This window comes from Trachinotus anak, unplaced genomic scaffold (genome assembly GCF_046630095.1).
Source record: "Trachinotus anak isolate AG129_WGS33_773 ecotype Australia unplaced genomic scaffold, CSIRO_AGI_Tana_v1 ptg000025l, whole genome shotgun sequence".
NCBI lineage: Eukaryota > Metazoa > Chordata > Actinopteri > Carangiformes > Carangidae > Trachinotus > Trachinotus anak.
In genome coordinates, this window is record NW_027273876.1 from 14070613 (window position 1) to 14093469 (window position 22857).

General features: G+C 44.0%; 1 protein-coding gene across 2 annotated transcripts in view; it reads left to right on the top strand.

Annotated features, from left to right (window-relative positions):
• The window catches only part of bahcc1b (BAH domain and coiled-coil containing 1b), a 64970-nt gene that overhangs the window by 10535 nt on the left and 31578 nt on the right, over nucleotides 1–22857 (top strand). For both annotated transcript variants that reach the window (XM_071462247.1, XM_071462246.1), the window contains exons 2-3: nucleotides 1679–2010; nucleotides 20358–20516. In XM_071462247.1, coding sequence (XP_071318348.1) covers nucleotides 1839–2010; nucleotides 20358–20516 — 331 coding nt within the window. In that variant the 5' untranslated portion in view covers nucleotides 1679–1838. The remainder of the gene's footprint in view (nucleotides 1–1678; nucleotides 2011–20357; nucleotides 20517–22857) is intronic.

Below are 22857 nucleotides of genomic sequence, written 5' to 3' on the forward strand. Positions count from 1 at the left end.
GCGTGCGTGTGTGTGCGTAAAAGGAGACTTGAATATCCGAGCTCATGCAGCCTATATTCTTATGCACTTCATAAGCCTCTGGTCCACCAGAGCATTTGATATTTTCTTTGTTCTTTTATCGTGGATTCCTGGGAGGTGCTATCAGCATCTACAGAGCGCTAGATGGACGTGCCATGCATTGAAAGGCCTGAGAGGTGGACTGCTGAGGTGTGTTTGGTGAACGCAGGCACCCAGCTCTCCCTATATCTGGGCGTCACAGGGAGTCCTATTTAAGTAAATGACCTGGACTATAAGGCATACATATGAAGTCAATGATTTCCTAGTCTATTTCACTGTTTATTGCCCCGCTCTCTCGCACTGGAGCATAAAGGTGATTTGATTTGTGTTTGTGATTACAGTGCAGCGTATATACATATATATATATATATATATATACTCTATATGTAGCGCAGATGCGTGGTATTTGCCAACGTCAGGAGGCGAGGGCCACTGCTGCTGACTCCGTAGGAGTTAATAGAAATAGTTGTTTTTCACTCCCGTTTTCATTAATAAGCAACAGCACAAATGTGAATCCTGGCCACGATGGTGCAAACTATGAAAAGTCAAACATTAAAGGTGAATCAAGTTTAGTAAATTCATAAAAAAAAACAAAAAAAAAACGCAGAGCCAAAGTCAGATTAGATTTATGAAAGCTATACAACAAACACCATTGATCCGGGACATAAATGTGTGTGTATGGCAACTAGATCTCATATCGATCCCATGTTTCAATGCATTTTTTTTTTTTTTTTTTTTATTGTAGAAATTTAAACCATCGTCCACCAAAGTGACACAACCACATGCTAAAAGTACAGGGGTCAAATTTTGTAAGAGCTGAATGGGGAAAGAAATCACACTGAATTTACATAAACAACAACCAGAAATCACAGCAGATACGTGTGTTTCTGTCTCTCTGGACACTGTGGGGACCGGGAAGGGCTGGGGGATAGATTTTAGTCGCTATGATTTAGGATAAAAATGCTTTTTGCGCATTCTTGCTTTGTGCAAATGGGGTTCTTCATATTTTAGTGCAAGAGCCTCCGAGGTCCAGCTTGTTTATGACAAGTCCTTGTTCAGCTTAAAGGCTCAACAACTCGTCCTTCATCGAGAAAAGCTTTTTACCACTGTGAACTCTTGTACCTACTGTATATGCATCATTTGTTTGTACCTGAGCCAAATCTCCCCCTCTCCCTTCAATTCTTCTCGCTGATAAAGAAAAGCTCCCGTGTGCGTTATTTGCATCGTGTTTGGTCACAGGATGAGGGGGGGGGGGGGGGGGGGGGGGGGCAAAGACTCTTCTGTTGGGGCCAACTATGCAGTGCAGAGTAAAATCCACATAAAGTCAGTTCACCCACCTTTTTTTTATCTGCAGGACAGACTTTACTCACCTTCCTGAGCGGGCGTAAGTCGTCGTTACATGTAACATAAAGGATGGTAGCAAAGTAGCGAGAACAGTGTGTAAATGTTGTCTTTTAAAACGTTTTTTTTTGACATTTGCATTGCTTTTTTGTAAATACTGCTTGTTTGTCCAAACATGAGCAGCGACTGTCTCTCAGTTCAGCCTTTTCTCCAGCGCTACATCCCTGGTTGGCTCATTATTGTCAGCGCTTTGACGTGTCTCCTGCTCTCTCCTTTGTAGGACATGACGGGGACTCAGTTTCTACCCTGCAAAGCCAAAACTCCGCTCAATGCGAGGGGAGCCCGAAGTTCATAAAAGGGATTATTTGCATCTGGGTGCCTGAGACCTTCGGTGCCTCCGGATTTTACTTTGGATTTGGGATTTATCGGTTCTCGCCGGGATGGAAAGCCGAGATTTCGCTCCTCCGCACCACCTCCTGACGGAGCGGAGCGCGTTGGTTCACAGCGCCGCGTCTCGGATGGCGCCAGGCGGCCACGGCTCCGTGCAGCACCCCGCTCACTTCCAGCCCGGGAAATACTACTCGTCCCACCTCTCCATGGCTCCGCACTCAGGTCAGTTTTGAATGTAACTCTTTTCATGTGTATGAATGACAAGCGTGGGCTTAAAAAAAAACATCAGTTACTCTCTTTTGTCTGAAGCATATGTTCTCCATATTGCAAACTTGGGAAACCTTGAAGCTGGGACGAACTAGAATTTACTGTGGAAGGAAATTACTCAGACTGTGTGGGCATTTAGAAATGAGCAAAAAGGCGCAGGGCATGTTAAAGAGTTTTATGTTTTACTTTATTTAATAAACTGTTTATGACATATAGCTGCTTGCTGTGCCTAATAATGAAAATAAATATAATTTGTCGGTTTAGTTTTTCAGCCTTGCGTAAAAGCAAAAAAATGTGAAACACAGAGGGGAAATTTGGAAATTAGATTAACTTGAAATTTACGACACTGGCTACCTCCTCTTTGTTTTAGACTTTAAATCTCTCAAGAATTTAAAACTATTCCAGGATTATTCTCCTTTATCACACAGGGATTATTAGGCGTTTCCAGTGGCATAATCTTGTCATACATTTATATGGTTTCATCAATTAGTAAAGTACTAATCATTGCCATTTGATTTAATTAATTAGAACTGGGTAATTCCACTGCTTATATTTCCCATTAAACAATAAATTAAAGCTATTAGCCGAGCTCTTCCCTTATTTGTACAGTTTCTTGTACAATGTGTGTGTGTGTGTGTGTGTGTGTGTGTGTGTGTGGTTGTATGGTTCCAGGAGCACAGTGGTTTGGTGGTGCTGGGTTCGGGGCACATGCTGGTTTGTACTGGTCACAAACTGGGGGTCGCAGTGGTGGTGGTGGTTGGGGGGGGGGGGAGGGGGGCGAGAGGGAGGGAGGGGGTGTATGGGAGGGGGGTGGGGGGGGGCTCTGGCTAATAGAGGTGCGGGTAATACCAGAAAATCCGGTTTCTATATTGAGCGGGGACGTGACGGGGTGCGAATGGGTTGACAGTGCATGCATTAGATTTAACAAGTAGCTTTGGTATCCTGTCTCAATAGGGGAGGAGGGGGGATGGGAAGGTGTGTGTGTGTGTGTGTGCGTGTGTGTAGAGGGAGAAAGAAAGAAAGGCTGCGCTCGGAATCGTACGCTGTCTGCGTGGGTACTGGACTCACTGGGTGGACGTGGACGTGTCCGAGGAGAAATCTCATTAATTATCGTTTGCAAATGCAGCGGCTTCGTTAAACAGACGCTGGAACTCGGGCCTGTGGACCAGAGCCTCTGTTGTGTGTGGGATCCACATATCCTCTGTCTCCACTTATTTGCATATTCATTAGTTTTACACAACAGCAAAAGCGACGCAGACGTCCAGTCCGAAATTTTACCTGTTCAAAAAAAGAAAAACTGAACAAAAACACATCATTTCAACGCGCTGAGCTCGATGCTCTTTCTTTGACATTTGGTGAGCTTCGGGTCCTGGTTCGGGTCCAGGTCTCCTCAAATGCAGGGGACCTGATTAAAAACAATGATAGTTTTATTAGCTTCATTTGTTTCATAAATGTCCACAGACGCTTCGTGGCTGTAGCCTTCACTTTAGAGCATTTACATTTATAGTTACAGAGCTATGTCTATATGTACACTTTAATTTCCCATTATTATTTTACAATGTATGTAGGACCTGCCTAATGGTACAAGATTTATATTTAATAATTTCTATAATTTAGAAATTGTGGGAAAATATTCTGAAATGTCACATATTTAATCGTCTGTATGTCCAATAAATGTGTTATTGTAAATGTAATGTGTAAGAAATGTATTATATGTATTATTCTGCAGTACATGTATGCATTACGGTATAATACATATTAAATAATTTACATAATTATAGGTCTACATTATACTTTATCTAAATATATTATACACGAATTCATACAGAATAATTTATTCTATATTGATAAAATATTTGATATATTTCACGAGACATTTAGCTGCATGTGTCATTTCAATTCGACTGAAATGATTTTACCAAAAAAATTAAATAAATAAATAAATAGATAAGACCATGCCATTTTAAAACCTATGACAACACACATCCGACCTGCATAAGCATTTAAACAGATTATTCTCCACTTTGACTGATACTGCTGCTCGCTGACAGGAATTATGGTCCCAATTTAAAATGATTCTGTAACGCTGAAAGGAAAAGAAGCATAGTAATGCAGGGTGATAATGCTATTGAAATGTATTCAAGAGGGCCTCTCACTGGGACTCAAGGTGCATGACACTGTATTGAGATTCCAGATATCCAGACTCTCCATGCATGTCCCTGATGGGGTTTTGACTGACATGATGGGCATAGAGGATTGTTGTTTTGGGATGGGGGTTGGGATACATGTGTGTGTGTGTTTGCTGGGAGGTTAGGATGGGGGTTACCTTTGTGCTTGCCCCCCTTAGAGATTCAGAAAGCTGTATTCCTGGCCCTAGGCCTCGGCACAGGGGGTAGATATGATGTGGGGTTGGCCATACCAGGGCAGGAGAGAGGTGGGGTGGGGGTGGGGTGGGGGTTACGATGAGGGGGTTTGTTTCAGATCTTTGGAAAGAGAGACACACATACACACACATACACATACACTTTTTTTTTTACCTTCTCACAAGACCAAACTGGGTGTATCACTTACAGAAATTCAAAGTAAAAAAAAAACAAAAAAACTCATTCCCCCCATGTTTCTTCATATCCCGGAAAACCTGCAATCCATCAATTTGCCGAAGCCTCTTATTTAGATCAGCATGGTGTCTGCTTGAATATGGTCGCGCTTGACAAGGTGATGGAATGACAGCCGCATACCAACGCCATAAGACTCAGCCCCCATTTGATAAAACCCCACAATGATATTACACAGACGTTTAGATTACTGATAGGAGCAGTGGGAAAGCCTTTGTCTCTCTCTGTCTGTCTTGTTCTCTTTCCCCTCCCTGTTCCACTGCTTTGCTTTCATTCTGCTCTCTCGCTCTCTTTCTCTCTTTCTTCCCGTTTCTGTGATGTTAGCCCCTGGGCAGTAGTTGTGCAAGTGTGTGTGTGCGTGTGTGTGTGTGTGATTAAGGTTGGGTTTACCCTGCAGTAGCACAGGTGTGCAGTATTATGGAGGGCGTGGCAGAGCTTGTCATTGAACAGGTGTGTTACTTCCCAGACAGCAGACGGTTTTTGTTTACATGACTGTGTGTGTGTGTGTGTGTGAGAGAGAGAGAGAGAGAGAGAGAGAGAGGGAATGTGTGTGTGTGTTTGACCCAGTAATACAAGCAGAAAGAGTCTACATTCATGTTAAATGTGTGCACACATTCACAGCTGTACACACACAAGCATACACAGACATGCAGGGTTTATACCTTAAGCTGCTTGTGTTTTGTGCTTTGAAAACATAATAAACCATAATCATGATGTTTTGATTGGACTGGATAACCTCTCTTCTACTTCTCTCTTTCTTCTCTCTCGATCTTTCCTCTTCAGCCTCATCTCCTGACCCTCTTCTCCTTTTCTCTGTCCTCTCATCATTTCCTCTTCCTCTTTCACTCTTCTCCCTGTGCTCAGGCTTGTTAGAGAAACACAAGATCCTGCAGTGAAATTCTGCTATAAATGTGAGTGTGTGTGTGTGTGTGTGTGTGTGTTACATGCAGCCGCCCTGTCCATTCATCATGAGGCTGTCAGTAATGTCTCTCCTCTCTTGGAAGTTTCTCGGCTTTAGCTTTGAGCGTTAAAGTGGCACTGATGAGACACACCCCTTCACCCTTCTACATGCACACGCAAACTGGCATGACGTGGAGAGAAAAGGATGAAGTGTTTTTGTTTGAAAGTTGCTGTGTGCAGTGTTAAAGATACAGAGGTTTGCTTTTAGTGTGTATATGTCTTTGTGTGTGCGGGATACTGATTATGTTAAAATGCAAGGAAGGAAAGCCCTAAAAGAAAGAAACTGTGAAAAATATAGAGACTATGTGCATGTAAATGATAGATGGATAGAGCAGAGGGAGAGAGGGAGGAGGAGAAGGAGGAGTAGAGGGAGTAGAGAGGCTGAATGTTTCCACCTGGTTGGTAATCCAGTCAGATTACCACTGCCTGACAGCACCCACTGGCCGTCTTCCCCGGCTCCTCAGCCTGGCGTCTCCGCTGCCTCTCAAGAGTGAGACTGAGTGAAAGTGAGAGAGAGGAGACGCTCGCCTCTGTGTGTGTGTGTGTGTGTGAGATGAGTCAGCAGTGGATGAGCCTCTGACAGACCAGGCCCCCCTCACCTCACCAATGGTACCCAGGGTACAAGGAGCACATCCCGCGTGCAGCGTGCAAGACGACCCCCTGTGTGGAGGAGACAGGTGGTGGAGGCTGCAGCCAGCCGAGCTGCGATTGGACGCAGTGAGAAAGGGGCAGAGTGTAAACTGTCAATTCTGTTCAATTCAGTAATTTATCAGCTCATTTATTTGCACAAACCAAAATATAGTTGTTGTTTTTTTTTTTTTTTTTACAAACTGTTATAATCACAGCTCATTTTAAAATTACATGTCACTGATTGTTAATAATATGTCATTTTTACATTACATATACACAACAATTTGCACAACTAAACTAACTGTAGATTTAAGGTAACAATTCTGGGTATAAAAAAAAACACATTTTTGTTTGGGTAATTAATCCAACAGTGATATTAAAAAATCAGGTCAAAACAACCCATTGTTTCTGGATAAAGTTACCCCAGTTAAAATATACTGGACTAGGTTAATTTTTCACCAGTGATTTCTAGTCTGTATTAGGGTTAGGGGCTTTCGTCCACACATTATCAGCACACTGACATTAGCACTGCACTTATCTAAACTTCAAATAAAATATTCAGCAAGGCCAAAGAAATGAGTTAAATGAGTCTGACTGTTTGAAATTTGTTGACGCATTAAAGGCATTAAGTCATTAAGTAAAACCAGCAAAGTCATTAAAGGCATTTCCATTACAAATTAGACTCTTGTGCATGCTTTGATATTTCGAGCAAACTATGGCACATCATTTAAATGTATTCCTGAATGTTTCACTGTACCTAATCAAATTGACCCCAGAGTAGCTGTGACCAGCTGTCACAAAAGGTCACATCCGTGGAAAGATAAAACATTTGAATATATTAAGTGAAAGTCTCTTTTGAAGTCGGGGCTTTGAGTGAAGCCTGCATTTGTTCTGAAGCACATTTGCTGCAGCGACAGAAAGACTTTTGTCTCATCTCCAACTCTCATCCAACATGTGAACAGCTGCTTATTGTCGGTAGCGGTGATTTGAAGGGAGTGGAGTGCGTTTGGTTGCGACATCTCCGGGGTGTGAACACACACCACCATCTGATGACTTGGCATGTGAATGGCAAGCGCCAGACTTCCTGTGTCCATGTGCTCTCTCTCCCTCTCCTCCCTCTCTCTCTCTCTCTTCTCTCTCTCTCTCTCTCTCGTCTTCCTCCTTTTCTTCTTCTTCTTCTTCTTCTGGCCCTCACTGGCCAGACCTCCCCTCCACCCGTCTTCCTCGCTCCTCTTTACCCACATGCTTGCCCTCCTCCTCTTTCTCCTCCTCCTCCTCCTCCTCCTCCTTCTGCTTTCCTCTTTCGCTTCCTCTTCACTCCTCTCGGCTTTTCGAGTGGTCCTCCAGCCCCTCTTCCTCCTCGTTCCTCCCCACTCTTCTCTCTCCTCCCTTCGCTCTCTCCTCTCCTTTCAATCGATCCTCCCCACCTCTTTACATCCAGCTCCCATCTCTGTCGAACCTCCCCACACACCCATCGCCTCCTCGCATTGTTAGCAGACCAGCTTCTCTCAGCACTCCTCCTATTTCTGTCTCAATTTCAGCCTGCTTCCTCTCCTTTTCCACATTGCCTCATTTGTTTCTCCCCCATAGCCCCCTCTCTTTCTGCCTCCCTCCCCTCTCCTCTCCCCACCGCTCGGTCGGTTGTTAACGGGCCCGTCCCGGTGCTACTCGGCCCATGGCCAACTCACTAAATCAGAAACGATTGGAGGATTTGGCAAGAGGGAGTGAGAGCTCAGCGCGGCGCCTTTGAAGTCTGAGAAAGGAGAGAAAAATGACATTTTAAACAGCCTGCAAAACACAAGGCTAAAACAGCTTCTTACTCCATACAAGAGGAGGGGGGAGCTGGGCGTGTGTGTGTGTCTGTGTGTGTGTGTGTGTTCATTTAAAATGCACTATAAGATGTTTTATGTGAATATGTGGCTGCTGTGACTGGAATCCACGATATGAAACTCACAAGATATGTGAAAAGAAAGGGTGTGTGTGTGTGTGCACAAATGTGTGCATGCCTGTGTGTTTGCAGACGCTATAATTCCCTGCTATTTTATGGCTCTCCACTTCTTCGGAGGGGTCAAGGCAATCCCCTGTTTACGCGACGTGACAGAGAGCTGACATCACTTAGCTGGGGGGACAGACATGATGTCACAGTCTCGCCACATCCACAGGTCTGCACCCCCTGAAAGTGCAACGCCGCGAGGCGAGCACGGCGGCCCTTATCACAGACACCTGAGACGGGGCCGTCTCCTCTCCGTCTCAGGGTCACATTTATGCCTGACTCATCGTCACCGGAGCTGACTCGTTTGACTCAGCCGGGGCCCTTCTCTCGTCTGTTGTGTTTTGGTTCTCTATTCGATTCATTTCAGCTCTGTTTGGCTCATTCATATTGTAATGGCCTCCATTCAGGCGGGTCTATGTCCAGTTTGTTTTGCTGTCAGGGGCTCAGATGGATGGAGGGGGCCGCAGGTTCATCTGGAGGTGAGGTTAAAGAGTGGTCGCTCTGCCTCCCGAATGCGAGACCCCTCAGGTTTTTTCTGACTCACACTGCTGCTGCCCCACAGGTTTAACAGAGTTAGTATTTGGTGTGAAAGACAGTTAATGTGCTCTTAAATAGGAAATAGGTTCATATCTGTGTGTGTGTGTGTGTGTGAGAGAGAGAGAGAGAGGGAGGAAGAGAGTAAGAGAAAGAGAGAAGCAGCTGTGTGGAACAGCATGGATCGTTACACAGTGACACACATGAAAGCATTAAGTATATTCAGGAACCTTCGTTGAATATACATGGAGCTGTGTGCAGCTTTGTATCTCTCTCTCTCTCTCTCTCTCTTTCTCTCTCTCTGTGTGTGTGTGTGTGTGTGTGTGTGTGTGTGTGTGTGTGTGAATCCCCTCCCATGCTTTTGCCGGAGCTGAGAGTAGTGAGAAAGAAAACACGAAGAGAGAGCGCGGGCGAGAGAGAGAGAGCAGAAGAAAAAAAAAAAAAGAAAAAACAACAAAGATCCGTCATCAGTCATTCATGGCTAATCAGTCTCGTGGGACGTGCACACACCACACACACAAACACACACACACACTCACACACACGGTGCCGAGGTCCTAATCCTACTGGGACTGCTTGTGCCTCTGTGTGTGCCTGTCTAAATTTTGGATCCAGGCTGATTAGAAGCAAACTCTGTCTTTTTGCATGTCTCTCTCCCTCCCGCTCTCTCTCTCTCTCTCGCTCTCTCTCTCCCTCTCCCTCTCTCTCTCTCTCTCTCTACCTCCACTTCTCTCTCTTTCTCTCTCTGTCTCTTCTCCTCTGTGTCTTTGATTGCTGGTAAAGTGTCTCTTCTCCTTCTCTCTATTTTTCTCTCTTGTCTCTTTAATAACCGCCTACTGTCTTTTCCTGGTCGTTTTGATGTGTGTTTTTGTAATGTTTGGGAGCATGTGTGCATGCATAATATAGGAACATCTTTTGTGTGTGAGTGTGCACTTATCTCTGCTTTTGCATGTGTGTGTTCACTGCTGACTGTGAGTGTGTGTGTGTGTGTTTTCGTATGTCTTACTTCATCAGAACCTCTTTGTGTTGGTTTTAACTTTGTTTTATTGGCTCTTCCATTTGTCTCAGCTTTTTTTTTTTTTTTTTTATCAAATAAGCTGTAGTGGGCTGGATGTTAATGTTATTACCAAACCTAAATAACATATTACCGAATACAACACAGTGTCATGGATAAATAATCATAACCAGACAAATATTTTAAACAGAAGCAAACAGAACAGTTTTTTTGTGTGACTGTGTTATACACGTCCCTTTTAAGGACATTCTGTGTGTCACGTCTACATATTTTAAGCTTTTTGTGTGTTATTAAACGCTGTTTTAGTTCGGGTCAGGGGTTAGGGTTAAGGGTTTAGAGTTACTCAGCAGGGAAACTGTGTGGCGTCAAAAGACATACAAAAAATGCGTGGTGATAACATGCAGGATGTTGTGTTATTCATTGGCTATTTAGTGACACCAGGCCTGGTGGGCAGACACATATTTTTCAACCCAGGTAATTGATCTTTCCCAAAATGTCAGGAAGTTTATCCTCATTTCTCTCATAGGAGATTTCTGGATGTGCAGTATGATGCTAGTTTTGTGTAAAAATGTTTGTGTAGTTCAGTGAGGAAGTGAGGCTCTGTCTCAATGGCCCAGTGTGCACAGTGAGACAGTGAGAGCTCAGGACGACTTCTGCTGGTAGCCAGGGATCATTAAGATAATATCATAAGAGTATTTGCTGTGACAGCCCACATAAAACTAGCAAAACCCCCAAAATTAACTTTTTGTTGTTATTTTTTTTTTTTTTTTGTGGTCATTTAATGGTCATAATCAAGTCCCTAAATGATTTCATGGAAAATCAATAACACTGAATCAAAGCTGCAATGGTTATTTTTGGTGTCCACTAATCTGCCACAATGAATTGATTCAGTTTGCAGTGAACAAAACAAATTCACATCACAGTTCCCTGACGTCCAGGTGCTGTCTTCAGCTTGTCCGAAAAACCTGAAACTATAGTAAACATTTTTTTGCGTAAAACTTAGCCCCAGTGATTTATCAAAAATAAAGAAAATAGTTGTTGATACATTTTCTGTCAGTCCTCTTCTCAATTAATCAACTAATCCTTTCTGCTCTACAGTCAATTATTGGTTTCTCTCAGCTTTCTTGTTTGGCTGTTCTGGTAGAGTGCTGTTGTAAAGCTGTAATTTAGGGCCTCATAACCAGCCTGTGTGTTTGTCCCTGTCCAGGTCCTTGTCTACAAGGTCAGGAACTTTTGTACAAAATTTGGGAGTAGATTTTTTTCTGTGCTAATTCGATGCTGTCTTTCTTTTTTTTTCCCCACACTGCACTGGAGATAAGACTGAAATAACCAGACAGAAAATTGGCACTTTTATGATCATTAATCTTCATTTCAATCATTTAAGACAAAATGCCAAACATTTGCCTCTTCCAGCTCCTCAAACGTGAGGAAGTCCTGTTCTTTTTCTGTTTGATATCATCGTCAATTGAACATCTGTTGTGGATTGTTGACTGGAATGATTCGGATATTTGAAAGCCTCTGAGAAATTCTGATGGGCCTTCTCACAATTTATTTTTGACATTTCATAGACTAAACGATTAATGGAAAAACTAATTTGCAAAGTAATCAATAATGAAAATAATTATTAGTTGCGCCTTCAATTTGAGATTTATTACAATCCGTTTCCCCCCACTCCATCAGCCTCTTTCTCTCCATCCTTTCTTTTGTTTATTTTTCCTCTCTCCCCCTTCCCGCCCTCTTTATTTCCTCTCCGTGGATCTCTCCAATAATCTTTTATTCCTGTGTAAATATTACAGCAATGAGGGAATATAAAGAATGGGAAAGCCATGCTGAAATAAGGTCAGACTAGGTTATTCTCACCTGCTTTCTCTCTCTCTCTCTTTCTCTCTCTCTCTCGCTTCGCCAGCTCCCGTCCCTCCTCACTCACTCACTCACTTACGCACCCACCCCTCCCTCTCTGCCTCCCTCCCTCCCTCCGTCGCCTGCTGCTTCCCTCTCTCTTCCTCCGCTCGCTCCCTCGTTGCCTCTCTCTCTCGTGTTCGCTGTCTGCTGATCCCGCTCTTCTCTCTTGTTCAGTCTCTTCCTCCTCACACACACACACACACACACACACACACACACACTGGCACACACTGACTGTCTGACACCCACACACATACAGTACACATGCAGACACACACACATATGCGCACGCTGACACCTGCATGTCGAGCTGTTGAGGGTCTAATTTAAGTAAAGTGCTTCTCTAGGAACCACAACCCCTCAACTCACGATGATGGAGGGTGATACGGTGCGGCGTGGTTGAACACACACACACAGGCAGTTATACATAGTCGCACACACACTTCCTGCTCCAGTGACACTATGGTATGACTCAGTGGTGTGGGATTGAAGGAAGCACTGTAGATGGCTTGTAAGTAGCGTACTGTAATAATAATGTGATATTTGATCCCCGTAGCGAAGTTCACCTTTTGTCGGCTGCCTGCAGATCAGAGGGTCAGTTACAGCACTGGCAGAACTGGTAGGGATTCAGTGTCTTGCTCAAGGACACTTCAACAAGGTGGATTGCCGGCCGACTTTGATATGGTGAAATCTGGGTCTCCTGTTTAAAAGACGTTGTTGTCTTCGCTGCAGCCGCCTTGCTGCTTCGCTTCTGCTGCGTAGGTGTGTTTATTTCCACTGGCGCTGGAGCTAACTTTAGCTGAAGCAGGACTGTGCTGCACCGCCGCTACAAATCTGGGGGCACAACCTCAAACCTGCTTGGAAAAAATAGCTTGAAATGCTTTAGAATAAAGATAAGACTCACTTTAAAAATACTTCAGTTACTTATCTTGCATCAACTTGGTGAGGAAGCATATTAAATCTAAGCGAAACGCTGACGTATATCAGCTTTTTTTAGACGATATACTGAACAACCAGCAGAAATGTAGCAGCACTAGCTTCACTTTGAGTCATGCATCTGGCCTCTTAATGTATGTTAAATCCAATATTCACTTTCCTTTTTGTTCTGTTTTTGGTCTCCACCACCTCTTGAGAGAAATACTTTGCTCTCTGGCTGCTAAAAGCTTCACTATGCTCACTTGCTGGTTTCTTCTTTTTGGGCTTTTAGAGCATTTTTGTTGAAAACAGCTGCCTATGAGAGCAGTGAAACTGAAGCTAAACAGTTGCAGACAAGAAAACTAAAACGATGAGTGGAAAGAAGCTAAAATTGAGCTTAGAGGAGCTCAATTCTGTCACGGTGGGCCAGTGATCCACTGTTAAAATTTAAAAATCACTTGTCAAATTAATATCTGAGCCAAATATTGAATCATTGCATCAGACACTCTTCGCATACTGTTAACTAACATCTACCTTCATGGTTTTGAACTGTAATCTACGAATACTTGTTAATAAGTAACAGAGTCACATATTTCAGCCCTAAAGAACATGTGTTTAATAGGGACTGTGTGCTAATGTACCGTAGGTTGTAATATGTAACCAGAAAGTAGTAAAAGTTGATACGTGGTGAACTCGTGTTGTGTTAGGTCATATGACTCCTGAAGAAACACATGTGTACCTGCTCATCTCTGTCTCCACTGTTTTCTGTTAGACTCACTTTGTGCTTTTCCTGGTGTCTTGACCCCCAGGTGTATTTCATCCAGCAGCAGGCACATACAGCTTCAAATCATTACAGTCAGTGCATGTCTTCATCTAAGTGAAGATGTGTGTGTCTGTGTGTGTGTGTGAGTGCGTGTGTCTGTGTGTGTGTTTGCCGTGGCTGCAGACTGATGGACCGCAGGGGCGTGGCACAGGCATGTCAGACGACCAGAACTCCCGGAACAGGCTTCCTCACTGTTTACCAGAGCTGTAAAGCTACTGTGGGGGTGATGGTGGGGGCGGGGGTTGCCAAACACACACACATACGCAGACACACACTCACACACACGCACACACAAGTTAGACTGAATTGCATTATTGGCTCTCACCGCAGGCTTTCCTGAAATATCAGCAACCTTATGCTTTTAATTAGAGTGTGTGTGTGTGTGTGTGTGTGTGTGTGTGTGTCTCTACGTATGTGTGTGTGTGTGTGTATGTGTGCCCACATGTACCATTTGTGTTTCATTCTGACCGAGGCAGCAGAACCAGTCTCGTATGACCCCTATTCCCCAAATTCCCCTGTTTTCTTTGGTGAAACATGGAAAAGCTTACTCTGACAACCCCCCCCCCCCACACCACACCTTCCTGCTTCCTAAGAAACTCTCATATGTTGTTAGTTCCTGCTCTCCACGACCATATATGGTCCTTCCTCCAGCCGTGGGTGGGTGGGTGTGTGGCATCCAAAAAGTCTGTGGTCAAAAGCAGGAACATTTTCCTCCTCACTCACAGTTTACTTGCACATTTTGTGGGCCACGTTCGCCGACGGAAAACACTGAACATCACTGGAGTTGTTTTTTTTTGGTTTTTTTTGGGGCTTTTCAAGCTGGGTTGACACAAGGTGCAATGTTGCACGTTTTCTTCCCTGTTCACTTTTAATTCCTCCTGCTTTCCTGCTGCTTTTATTTCCTGTAGTTTTCATGGAGCTGTGGCCAGCAGACGACGTGTCTTTCAGCATCCTCAGTGGCTTTTGATGGTGTAAACGCACACATGTAGGTGCGATGTAAGATCGGGATGTTACTACTGTAGTCTTGTGCATGCTGGGGAGATGGTATGAGAGAGAGTGTGCGTCTGCCTGGATGTGTGGATGGCGAGGCTCTGGTCCGCAGCCTGGGAGTCAGGCTTTGAGCTGTGCTGTTCATAGTCTGCTGATTTATGCGCCTCACAGGGAAATCTCTCATTTGTAGCTCTTTTATCTCAGTTCCCCCCTCTACTCTCTTTCTCTCTCTCTCTCTCTCTCGCTCCCTTTCTCCTTCTCTTTCTCTGTCCTCTCTCCTCTTCCCGCCGTAATGTGATTCAGTGCAGCTGCTCGTCCCAGGCGACATGCCATGCTTTGCTTGCACACCCTGCTCTTTCTAACATGAATGAGTCAAGAGGAATCGTTGATGAATAATAAGATAGAGCAGAAGGAAAATGCTATCTGGATCTCGTCGAGCAAAAGAACTCCTTTTCTCCCCTGAACGTAGTCTTTGTAAGCACCGCTCGGGCGCTTAGTCACACATTGAATGTGTTTGTGTCCCCAGTGCCATAATGCTTTTATGGACCTTTGTGTGTATGTGTGTGTGTGTGTGTGTGTGTGTGTGTGTATGTGTGTGTAAGCACCTTCCACGACCGCCTTGTTTGAGTAGCCCTGTCACTTGTGCAATTCCGTGGTGTCAAAACAGATCAGAAAGGTCTGGCTTGACTCCTGCCCCCTAAATACACACACAAAACACAGGCATGCACACACACACACGCAGGCACACAGACACCCGCATACACACAAACGGACACATGCACACACAGATTGAAGGCTCGGTGCCAGGGCCCTTGGTGGTTGGAGGCTTATGAAAGGGTCGGACTGACGAGAGGTTGCCAAGTGTACGGCATAGGCGTAACAGCCAAGCTAACGAGAGTCAGAACCTCTGACACACACACACACACACACACACACACACACACAGACATGCACTTTTACTGAGCCATTTGTAGTGACTACTGAGAGGGCTTGAGAGCCTGACAGTACAGCCTCACTGTGCATGTGTGTGTGTGTGTATGAGAGAGAGAGAGTTCAGTATATCAATGTGTGGACAGAGGCTTCTGTTAATTGGCAAATGTGACAATAGAACACGAGAGGATATTGATCTTCAATCGGACAGAGATCGATTTTACTTGTCATCCTTCCAGGTGTGTGTGTGTGTGTGTGTGTGTGTGAGAGAGAGAGAGAGAGTTTGTTTGTGATTGTGTGTGTGTATTGATCAGCAGCAGTCCATTCAGAGAGCTAGAGCGCAGAATATCACTTTGTTCCTTTATCTGTGTTTCTCCTTGTGACATTGGTTGGATCACCTCTATCTCTCCTCCGTTGGTGTCTTTGCTTTTCTCCTCTCCTGTTTGCTTCGTCCTCCTCCTCCTCCTCTTCCTCCTCCTCCCTTTCTCTTGTTAGTATAGTGGGGAAACCTTGGGACGGTCTGGCCTGTTGTCTGTTGTCTCTCTGTTTTGTTTCACTGTAAATTTCCTCCTCAGCAGCTGCTGAGATGAACACACAAAAGGAGGTTCAGGGTTATGTTTTTCACACTCAACCCCATCACCACCACCAACACCACCCCTGGCTCCTGCACCACGCTGCATACACTGTATTTAAATTTGCTTAAAAAATGCAAAACCAGCTCTGTTGTAATCTATAAATGAGAACATTACCTTGACATATTTAGGTGCTTTTCATCATTTGACACTTTGGTATCATTTTGCATGAAAGCATTTCCACTCCAACTGTTTCTAAACATGACTGCTGAGCATTTTGAGCAGAGATCATTGATCCATCATTATTAAAACTGCCATAGTGTGTCTTGTGAGTGCATTCATGTTCAATTTGAGACAACACTCTTCTTTTTTTCTGTTGTTTTTTTTTTTGCAACTTTTATCTGTTGGAGTTAAATTTAAAAAATCCACCCTAAAAGATTCCCACACTAACATAGGTGTTATTTATATCAGCCTCTCACAGCAGGAAGAGTGTGACAGTTTTCTCAGTTACAAAGCTACTTTCTGTGGAGTATTTAGTTGTTTTTTTTTTTTTGTTTTTGTTTTTTGGCTTTTTGTAGATACATTTTTCCCCATATGACAATCATCAGTGTAAAATGGCACCTCTGAAACTCTGGCTGTTTGAGTCTAAAGCACTGACACCAAACCTTGATGCCTATACTGTCGAGGCTTTGGTTTCGCTGCTATCAAACTCCATTGTGGCTGCACTGGAAATATAACATCTCAAAATTTATGTTTGGCCCCGTTATCCATGAGAATACCAAAAATATGCCAAGCAGCAAAACCTGCCCAGAAAAGCAAGGAACACATCCAACATTTTTTTTTTTCATATACAACCATGTTACAACATGTATTTTTGAGTGGATTTTCCCCTTAGCAAATCACATTACAGTCAATCATCAATAAACTAAAGCAGATTTTACTCTCTGTAAGTACAGCTGACTGCATTAGTATGAATAGAAACTCATAATTCGGGTTTTTATTACCTTGGATATTCAACATCGGAGGATTCGCTGCCTGTGTGTTGACACACTTTTCCAATTCATGATGCCAACTGGGAAAAATGGGAGGCATACGAACACATTTCCTACTTTAATTACCACTACAGAGACTGAATGGAGCTGCTTTCTCAGTCAGCAGCTTGTATTTATAGTAAATAACATATGCAGATATAGTAATGTGCGGTGTATAATGATGATGTGACTTTGGTCAGAGCTGAATTTTTGATGTAGATAAATATCTGCGGTTGATCAATCAAACTCACTGAAGCATAGAGCTTGTGTAACGTTGGCTGTGCCTCTGTTTTGTCTCGCCCGCTCTTTGTCTGATACTCAGTTGTGGCTAATTTGACGTGCTTGCAGTCATCTATTCGCAGTTTCGGCTCAGAGCTACGGGAAACTACGAGAGGATGCAGCGGTGACAGATGTGCAGGGAATGTGCAGATCGGGATAAAACAAAGGTGGGAGCAGAGGGCAGGAAGAGAAGAAGAAGGGGAGGAGGAAAAAAAAAAGAAAAGAAAAAAAAACAGGGACAGAAATAAGGTTTACGTTAGTGGCTGGCCTCTGAGATGATTTTCCATATCAGCAAGCCAGAGGGAGCGGGCAAATATGATTTTCTCCTCAACTCACCAACAGAAAACAGACAGAGAGGGCGAGGTGGAGGGAGGGAGGTGACAGGAAAGAGGGAATGGGGGGAAAAAAAGAGGACAAAAGGAAAGAGATGAGTAAATGGAAAAAGATGGGGGGAAAGGGGGGATGGGTGGAGAGAGGGCGAGAGATTAAAGAAAAAGAGTAAACTTACTAATCAATATCGCTGCTTTTCAGTGATCAGTGAAAGTATTTTTTTTTTATGCAAGTTAACTTTGATGGCTGTTGGAGACACTTCAGGATGCTGCTTCTAATTTCAGAAATGCATGGCTGCTCAGCTGGAACCTGAGCTTTCTTTTCTATTGTCTGCTCTCGTAGATGAGGTACAGTATGTGTGTGTGTGTGAGTCTCTATTTGACCTGTGTGTGTGTGTGTGTGTGAGTCTGCACTGCCAGGGGGCCTTGTGAAACCAGCCTGAGTCTTATACGAGCTGTGTTTTATTATGACTGGCTGAAAGGCCACTGATCTACAGTTGTACAAGAGGGGATTTGGAGAAGAAAAAAAAAAAAGAAAGAGAAAAAAACACTGTGAAAATATCCTGTTTGAGAGAGGGAGAGAGAGAGAGACAGAGAGAAAATAAATGTCTAGAAAGGAAGGTTTTGGACGAGTCTTTTTCTATGAATACAGAAAGTGAAAATATCAACCTCAATAGATGGAGGGATTTCTAAGTTTAATTGTCTCGGTACAGTGTGTGTGTTTGTCCTTATCAGTGTGTGTGTGTAAATGCTTCAGATCCAGTTGTATAAATAGACACACACTTGCTTTCTAACATATCTCTTAATACACACCGCTGCTCCATCCAGGCTCTTTCTAGTGTGTGTGTGTGTGTGTGTGTGTGTGTGTGAGAGAGAGAGAGAGAGAGAGAGAAAGAGAGAGAGAGAGAGAGGCAGACAGTTGGAGGCACTTGTGGTTGTGGTTGTTATGGCGTCAGGTCGTGGTTGAGGTGAGGGTACTCTTTACATATGTGTGTCTGTGTGTGTGTGAGAGAGAGAGACTCAGATGTGGACTGTTGTGGTTGTGGTAATTGTCTCTGATGCGAGGCAGGGTTTATGGGTAACGACCCAACCCACCACCTCTCTCTCTCTCTCTCTCTCTCTCTCTCTCTCTCTCTCCATCCAGTGACTAATTACCTGATTCCCTGTGGATATGTTTCCTCCTTCCCCTACAACTGTTCTGGTTGTTCCACTAAATGAGAGCATGCTGATAAGTGGAGATACATTCAAACGGAGCCAAACTCTTTGCTCAGTTCAGTGAAACCGCTACAGGATGAAACCGAACATCTGAAGCTTCCTCTCAGTCATGAAACTAGGTTTTCACTCCAAACTGAGCTGTGAATTCTTGAATTTGATTGGTGAAATCTTCCGCAGGATGTATTCAATAGAAGATCCAATCATAAGACCCGTGTAGAATAGGAGTGGATATGCTGAGAATCAACAAAAGACGCTTCTCCGTCTTGTTTCAAGCACGCCAGTTTCAAGTTTCAGCTGAACTGAAGATTTCACCAGTGAAGTTCTCTGTTGTTGTGTCTCGCTGCCATCAGGTTGGTCATGACCTGTAGTAAACCTGGATGTAACATCTGTGATGAAGCTTGCAGACATCTTTGTCAGTAAGGTTAGAACCAGGAAATCTGATTTTCACCCACACGACCGGTGAGAAGGTGAGCTGGGAATGAGTAAAGAGCAACCACGGCAGCGCACAAGTCTGAGCGGACAGTCAGACCGAAAAAACAGTCCGGCGCTAAAACTGAAATCAGCAACTCGTGTAACCTCCTGTTGTACGTTTCCTCTTTAAGAACTACAGCTTAAACTTAGCCTTTGACATTCAGCCAGCAGGGTTAGCATTTGAAGCTAATGCTGACTAAGGCACCAAAATAAAGTCAACTGGCTCGAGTGACAAATTCTTATTTGAGCATTCAAAAAAAAAAACAGTCAGTCACAAGCCTCTGGCCTGAGTTTATATATATTCAGATCAGAGTTGAGAAAAAAACTGTCTCCTTGAAGCTTTTTCTGGATCGTAAGTTTAAGAGAAAAAAAATCTGATATCTATGTCACATGTGAGGAGAAAAAAAATGATCAGAATTGGGACACTTCCAGCTGCAGTGTGACTGTAGCTTGGAGGGATTAATTTCTCTAGGGCAGGTCAGGAAATTTCATTTTTCACAGCACTACTCAGTAATATTAATACCACCCAGATCTGCCGTGTCTCGCTTTTTTTTTTCACCATCTAACAGCCTCAAACTCCAGCTGGGTTCTGCAAAATGTTGCATTTAAGTGATATTAAAACAATATTTTGACTCTTGTCAAAATATAAGGCTGCTATGTCTTTTATTTTGAAGATTACTGTGGTCTGGTGCTACATTGCCCAGTGGCGACGACGTGTTTGCAAGAAACAAGTAACTAGTACATCTGGGTGTAAATAGGCAGGCATCATTTAAGGACCTAAAAGCAGACATGTGCAGGGAGCACCATCGAATAAGTGTGAAAACCTGAGGTGTTTCTGTGCAAAGACGTGTAGAAAAGAAGACAGCGTGACACACTTGTCATTTGCACGTTTATTTTTTTTAATTGCTCAGGCAGTTTGGTTGCACATCTGCTCTTTCTCAGTTTAGCAGCCATACTTTGGGGCTTCTCAGTTCTTCTTCTGTGGTGTTGCTTAGTCGTTGGCACCTCGGTGGACTCATCCCCACTTCCCGCTCACCCAGAGACAAATTTAATCAGCGAGCACCTCTCTGACCTGCAGCCTCTCTCTGTGTCGCACAGGTGCTTCCTTCATGGGGTCCTTCCTGGCCAGCAGTCTGGGGTCCCCGCCTTCCCACCCTCCTCACCCCTCCGGACCTGCTGCCTCCCCCTCTTCCCCCTCCTATAGGGCTGGACCCCATTCGAGCGCTTCCCCTATCTGGTTCCCCCATTCACATGAAGGTAAGACACACAGACACACACACACACACACACAGAAAGAGGAGGCAGCCCAGAGTGCTTGGGTCTCTGGTTAATCCAGGGTCTTGGTTTGGGATTAGATCAAGATGGAGCCATTAAGTGGTTTAACCAACACTGAGCTGAGGCCAAACACACGCTGCAGTGACGCCTCAGATGATGCTACTTATAGAAAAACACACACACACACACACACACACACACATCTTCTGGTGGCTGTGTATGTCAGCGAGCATGTGGCTTTGTGTTTGTGGCTGTTTTCTAGTTGTGAGCTCAAGCACCGTGACGCTCTTAAAACTGGTGCACGACCAAAACCTTCCTCTTCCTCTTGCCCCGACCCATAAACACACAAACAAACACACACACGCACACAAACAAACACACGCCTTGATGCAATTTAAGAATAACACCATAATTGGCAGTAATTTGACAATACACTTCAGGCTCTTACGTGTTCTTCCCTCCTTTCACTCCATCATCTCTCACTTCCCCTCCTCACTCTCTTTTAGGGGTGAGTTTTAAGTTTCACGAGCACCTCCCTGCACACACACAGACACACACTGACAACTTACCCCCCATTTCCACCATCCTCTCCCGCTTCACCGTCCCCTCCCCCTCTGACCGCAGCCCCACCCTCAGGGCCCCTTCTGGGTTAACCGACCTCCAACGGCCCCCTTCCTGATCAGACACACACACACACACACTCACAAAAATGTGCTCATCCACATGCATCATGTCCTCTTTCGACTGTTAACCGTTTGTGGTCAAAGACTGAGCTTGGCTTAGTTATCTGTCCCTTTCAGGTATGTATGTGCATGTGTTTCTGTCTGTGTCTGCACGAGTATGTGAGAGGATTTCTCTTTTGACAGTGAGATGGGTCTAGAGAGATAACCTCTTCAACAGACAGACAGCTTCCGCCACAGGCTGTGTTTCTCAACTAACTGAAAACGGTCCGAACTTTCACGTTTCGCCCGATTTTATCAAAATGTGAGCGAGTCAACAATATTATGTGCGGATTTTAACTCCCCGTACATTGTTCTTGAGGAATTAAATGCAAACCAGTCAACCTTCAGTGCAGCCATTTTTTTTTTTTTTCATAAACCCAGCAGCTGTGTGACCACTGTACCAACAGTCCTCTTCCCACTGCATTTTGACATGTCACGTCAGGAAAAGCACAGGCTCGATCAATAAGAATAATAACCACTGCATTCCTTTCAGGTGAGCTAGCCCCAGCATCCTGGTGCTGTGCATGCTGACTCACACACATGACTTACAGGGACACTTAAATTCATTTATGCTTTTCCTGCTATGACACGTTAAAATGCCTGCTGCGAAAAAAAGGCTTCTGACTTATTTGACAGCATGATTAAAAAAATTAGTTTGGATGCAATCACGAAAATTCCGCTGATTTAGAGGTAATTTCTCCTTTAATCGCTCTATATCAGCCTAGAGGAAATTTTTTCCACCCCACCCCCACCCCCCCTATTCTCCTAAGGAGAAAAATAAGATCAAGATCTGACAAATCAATCCTGTCCAGTTTGAGAATAACAGGAGAAACACAAGTAAAGCAGGAGATCTTGTGCTGTGCTTACAGGGCTTCATTTGATCACAATAGCAGTTTCAAGTGTTGTGCAGATTCATTTATAAGCCAATCGAGTTTTCTGTAGGATCTTACTGTTGTCTTAAGAGCTGATTATTTCAGACAACTAAAAATCAGAAAAGAAAATCAGGAGTTGAGATAAAGACATATGAAAAGATGGTCGAAATCTTATGTTGATCTTAATTTGAGCTCAAATGTGTCGAGAAGAAATAGGCCAGATGAAGACGAGATCCTTTTTTTGTATTTTCCTGTACTTTCCTCTGGGAGAAGAGCAACAGAGGCAAAAGACGGTGAGTCGAACTTTCTCTGGAGAAAGCCGCTGTTTACGAAACAGTTTGCATATCCGTCCTATAAGTTTTAATTTGTCACATCCTGCTGGCGAGGAAGTGTACACACCAATTTAATTTGGGCAAATAAGTGGAACACGCTGCCTCTCACTCATGGAGACGGGACGCGTCTCGGCTGCAGCCAGAAGACGAAGCTCGTATAAGAGCTGCGTTCTTCCACAGAAATCTCTCCTGACGCAGCTTTAAAGCTTGAAAGGAGACAAGAGTTTTGTTTGTACAACTGCCCATTTGCAGCTCATCGAGCGATAAATAGCTACAGTTAAGCCCTGAAAATGAGCACTAATGTCGCGCCCGGGGTGACTCTCTTAAATCAGATTCATAGAAAGAGTCAGAGGCAGGACTTCAACGTGAAAACAAGAGAGAGCAGCTGTGGTGAAAA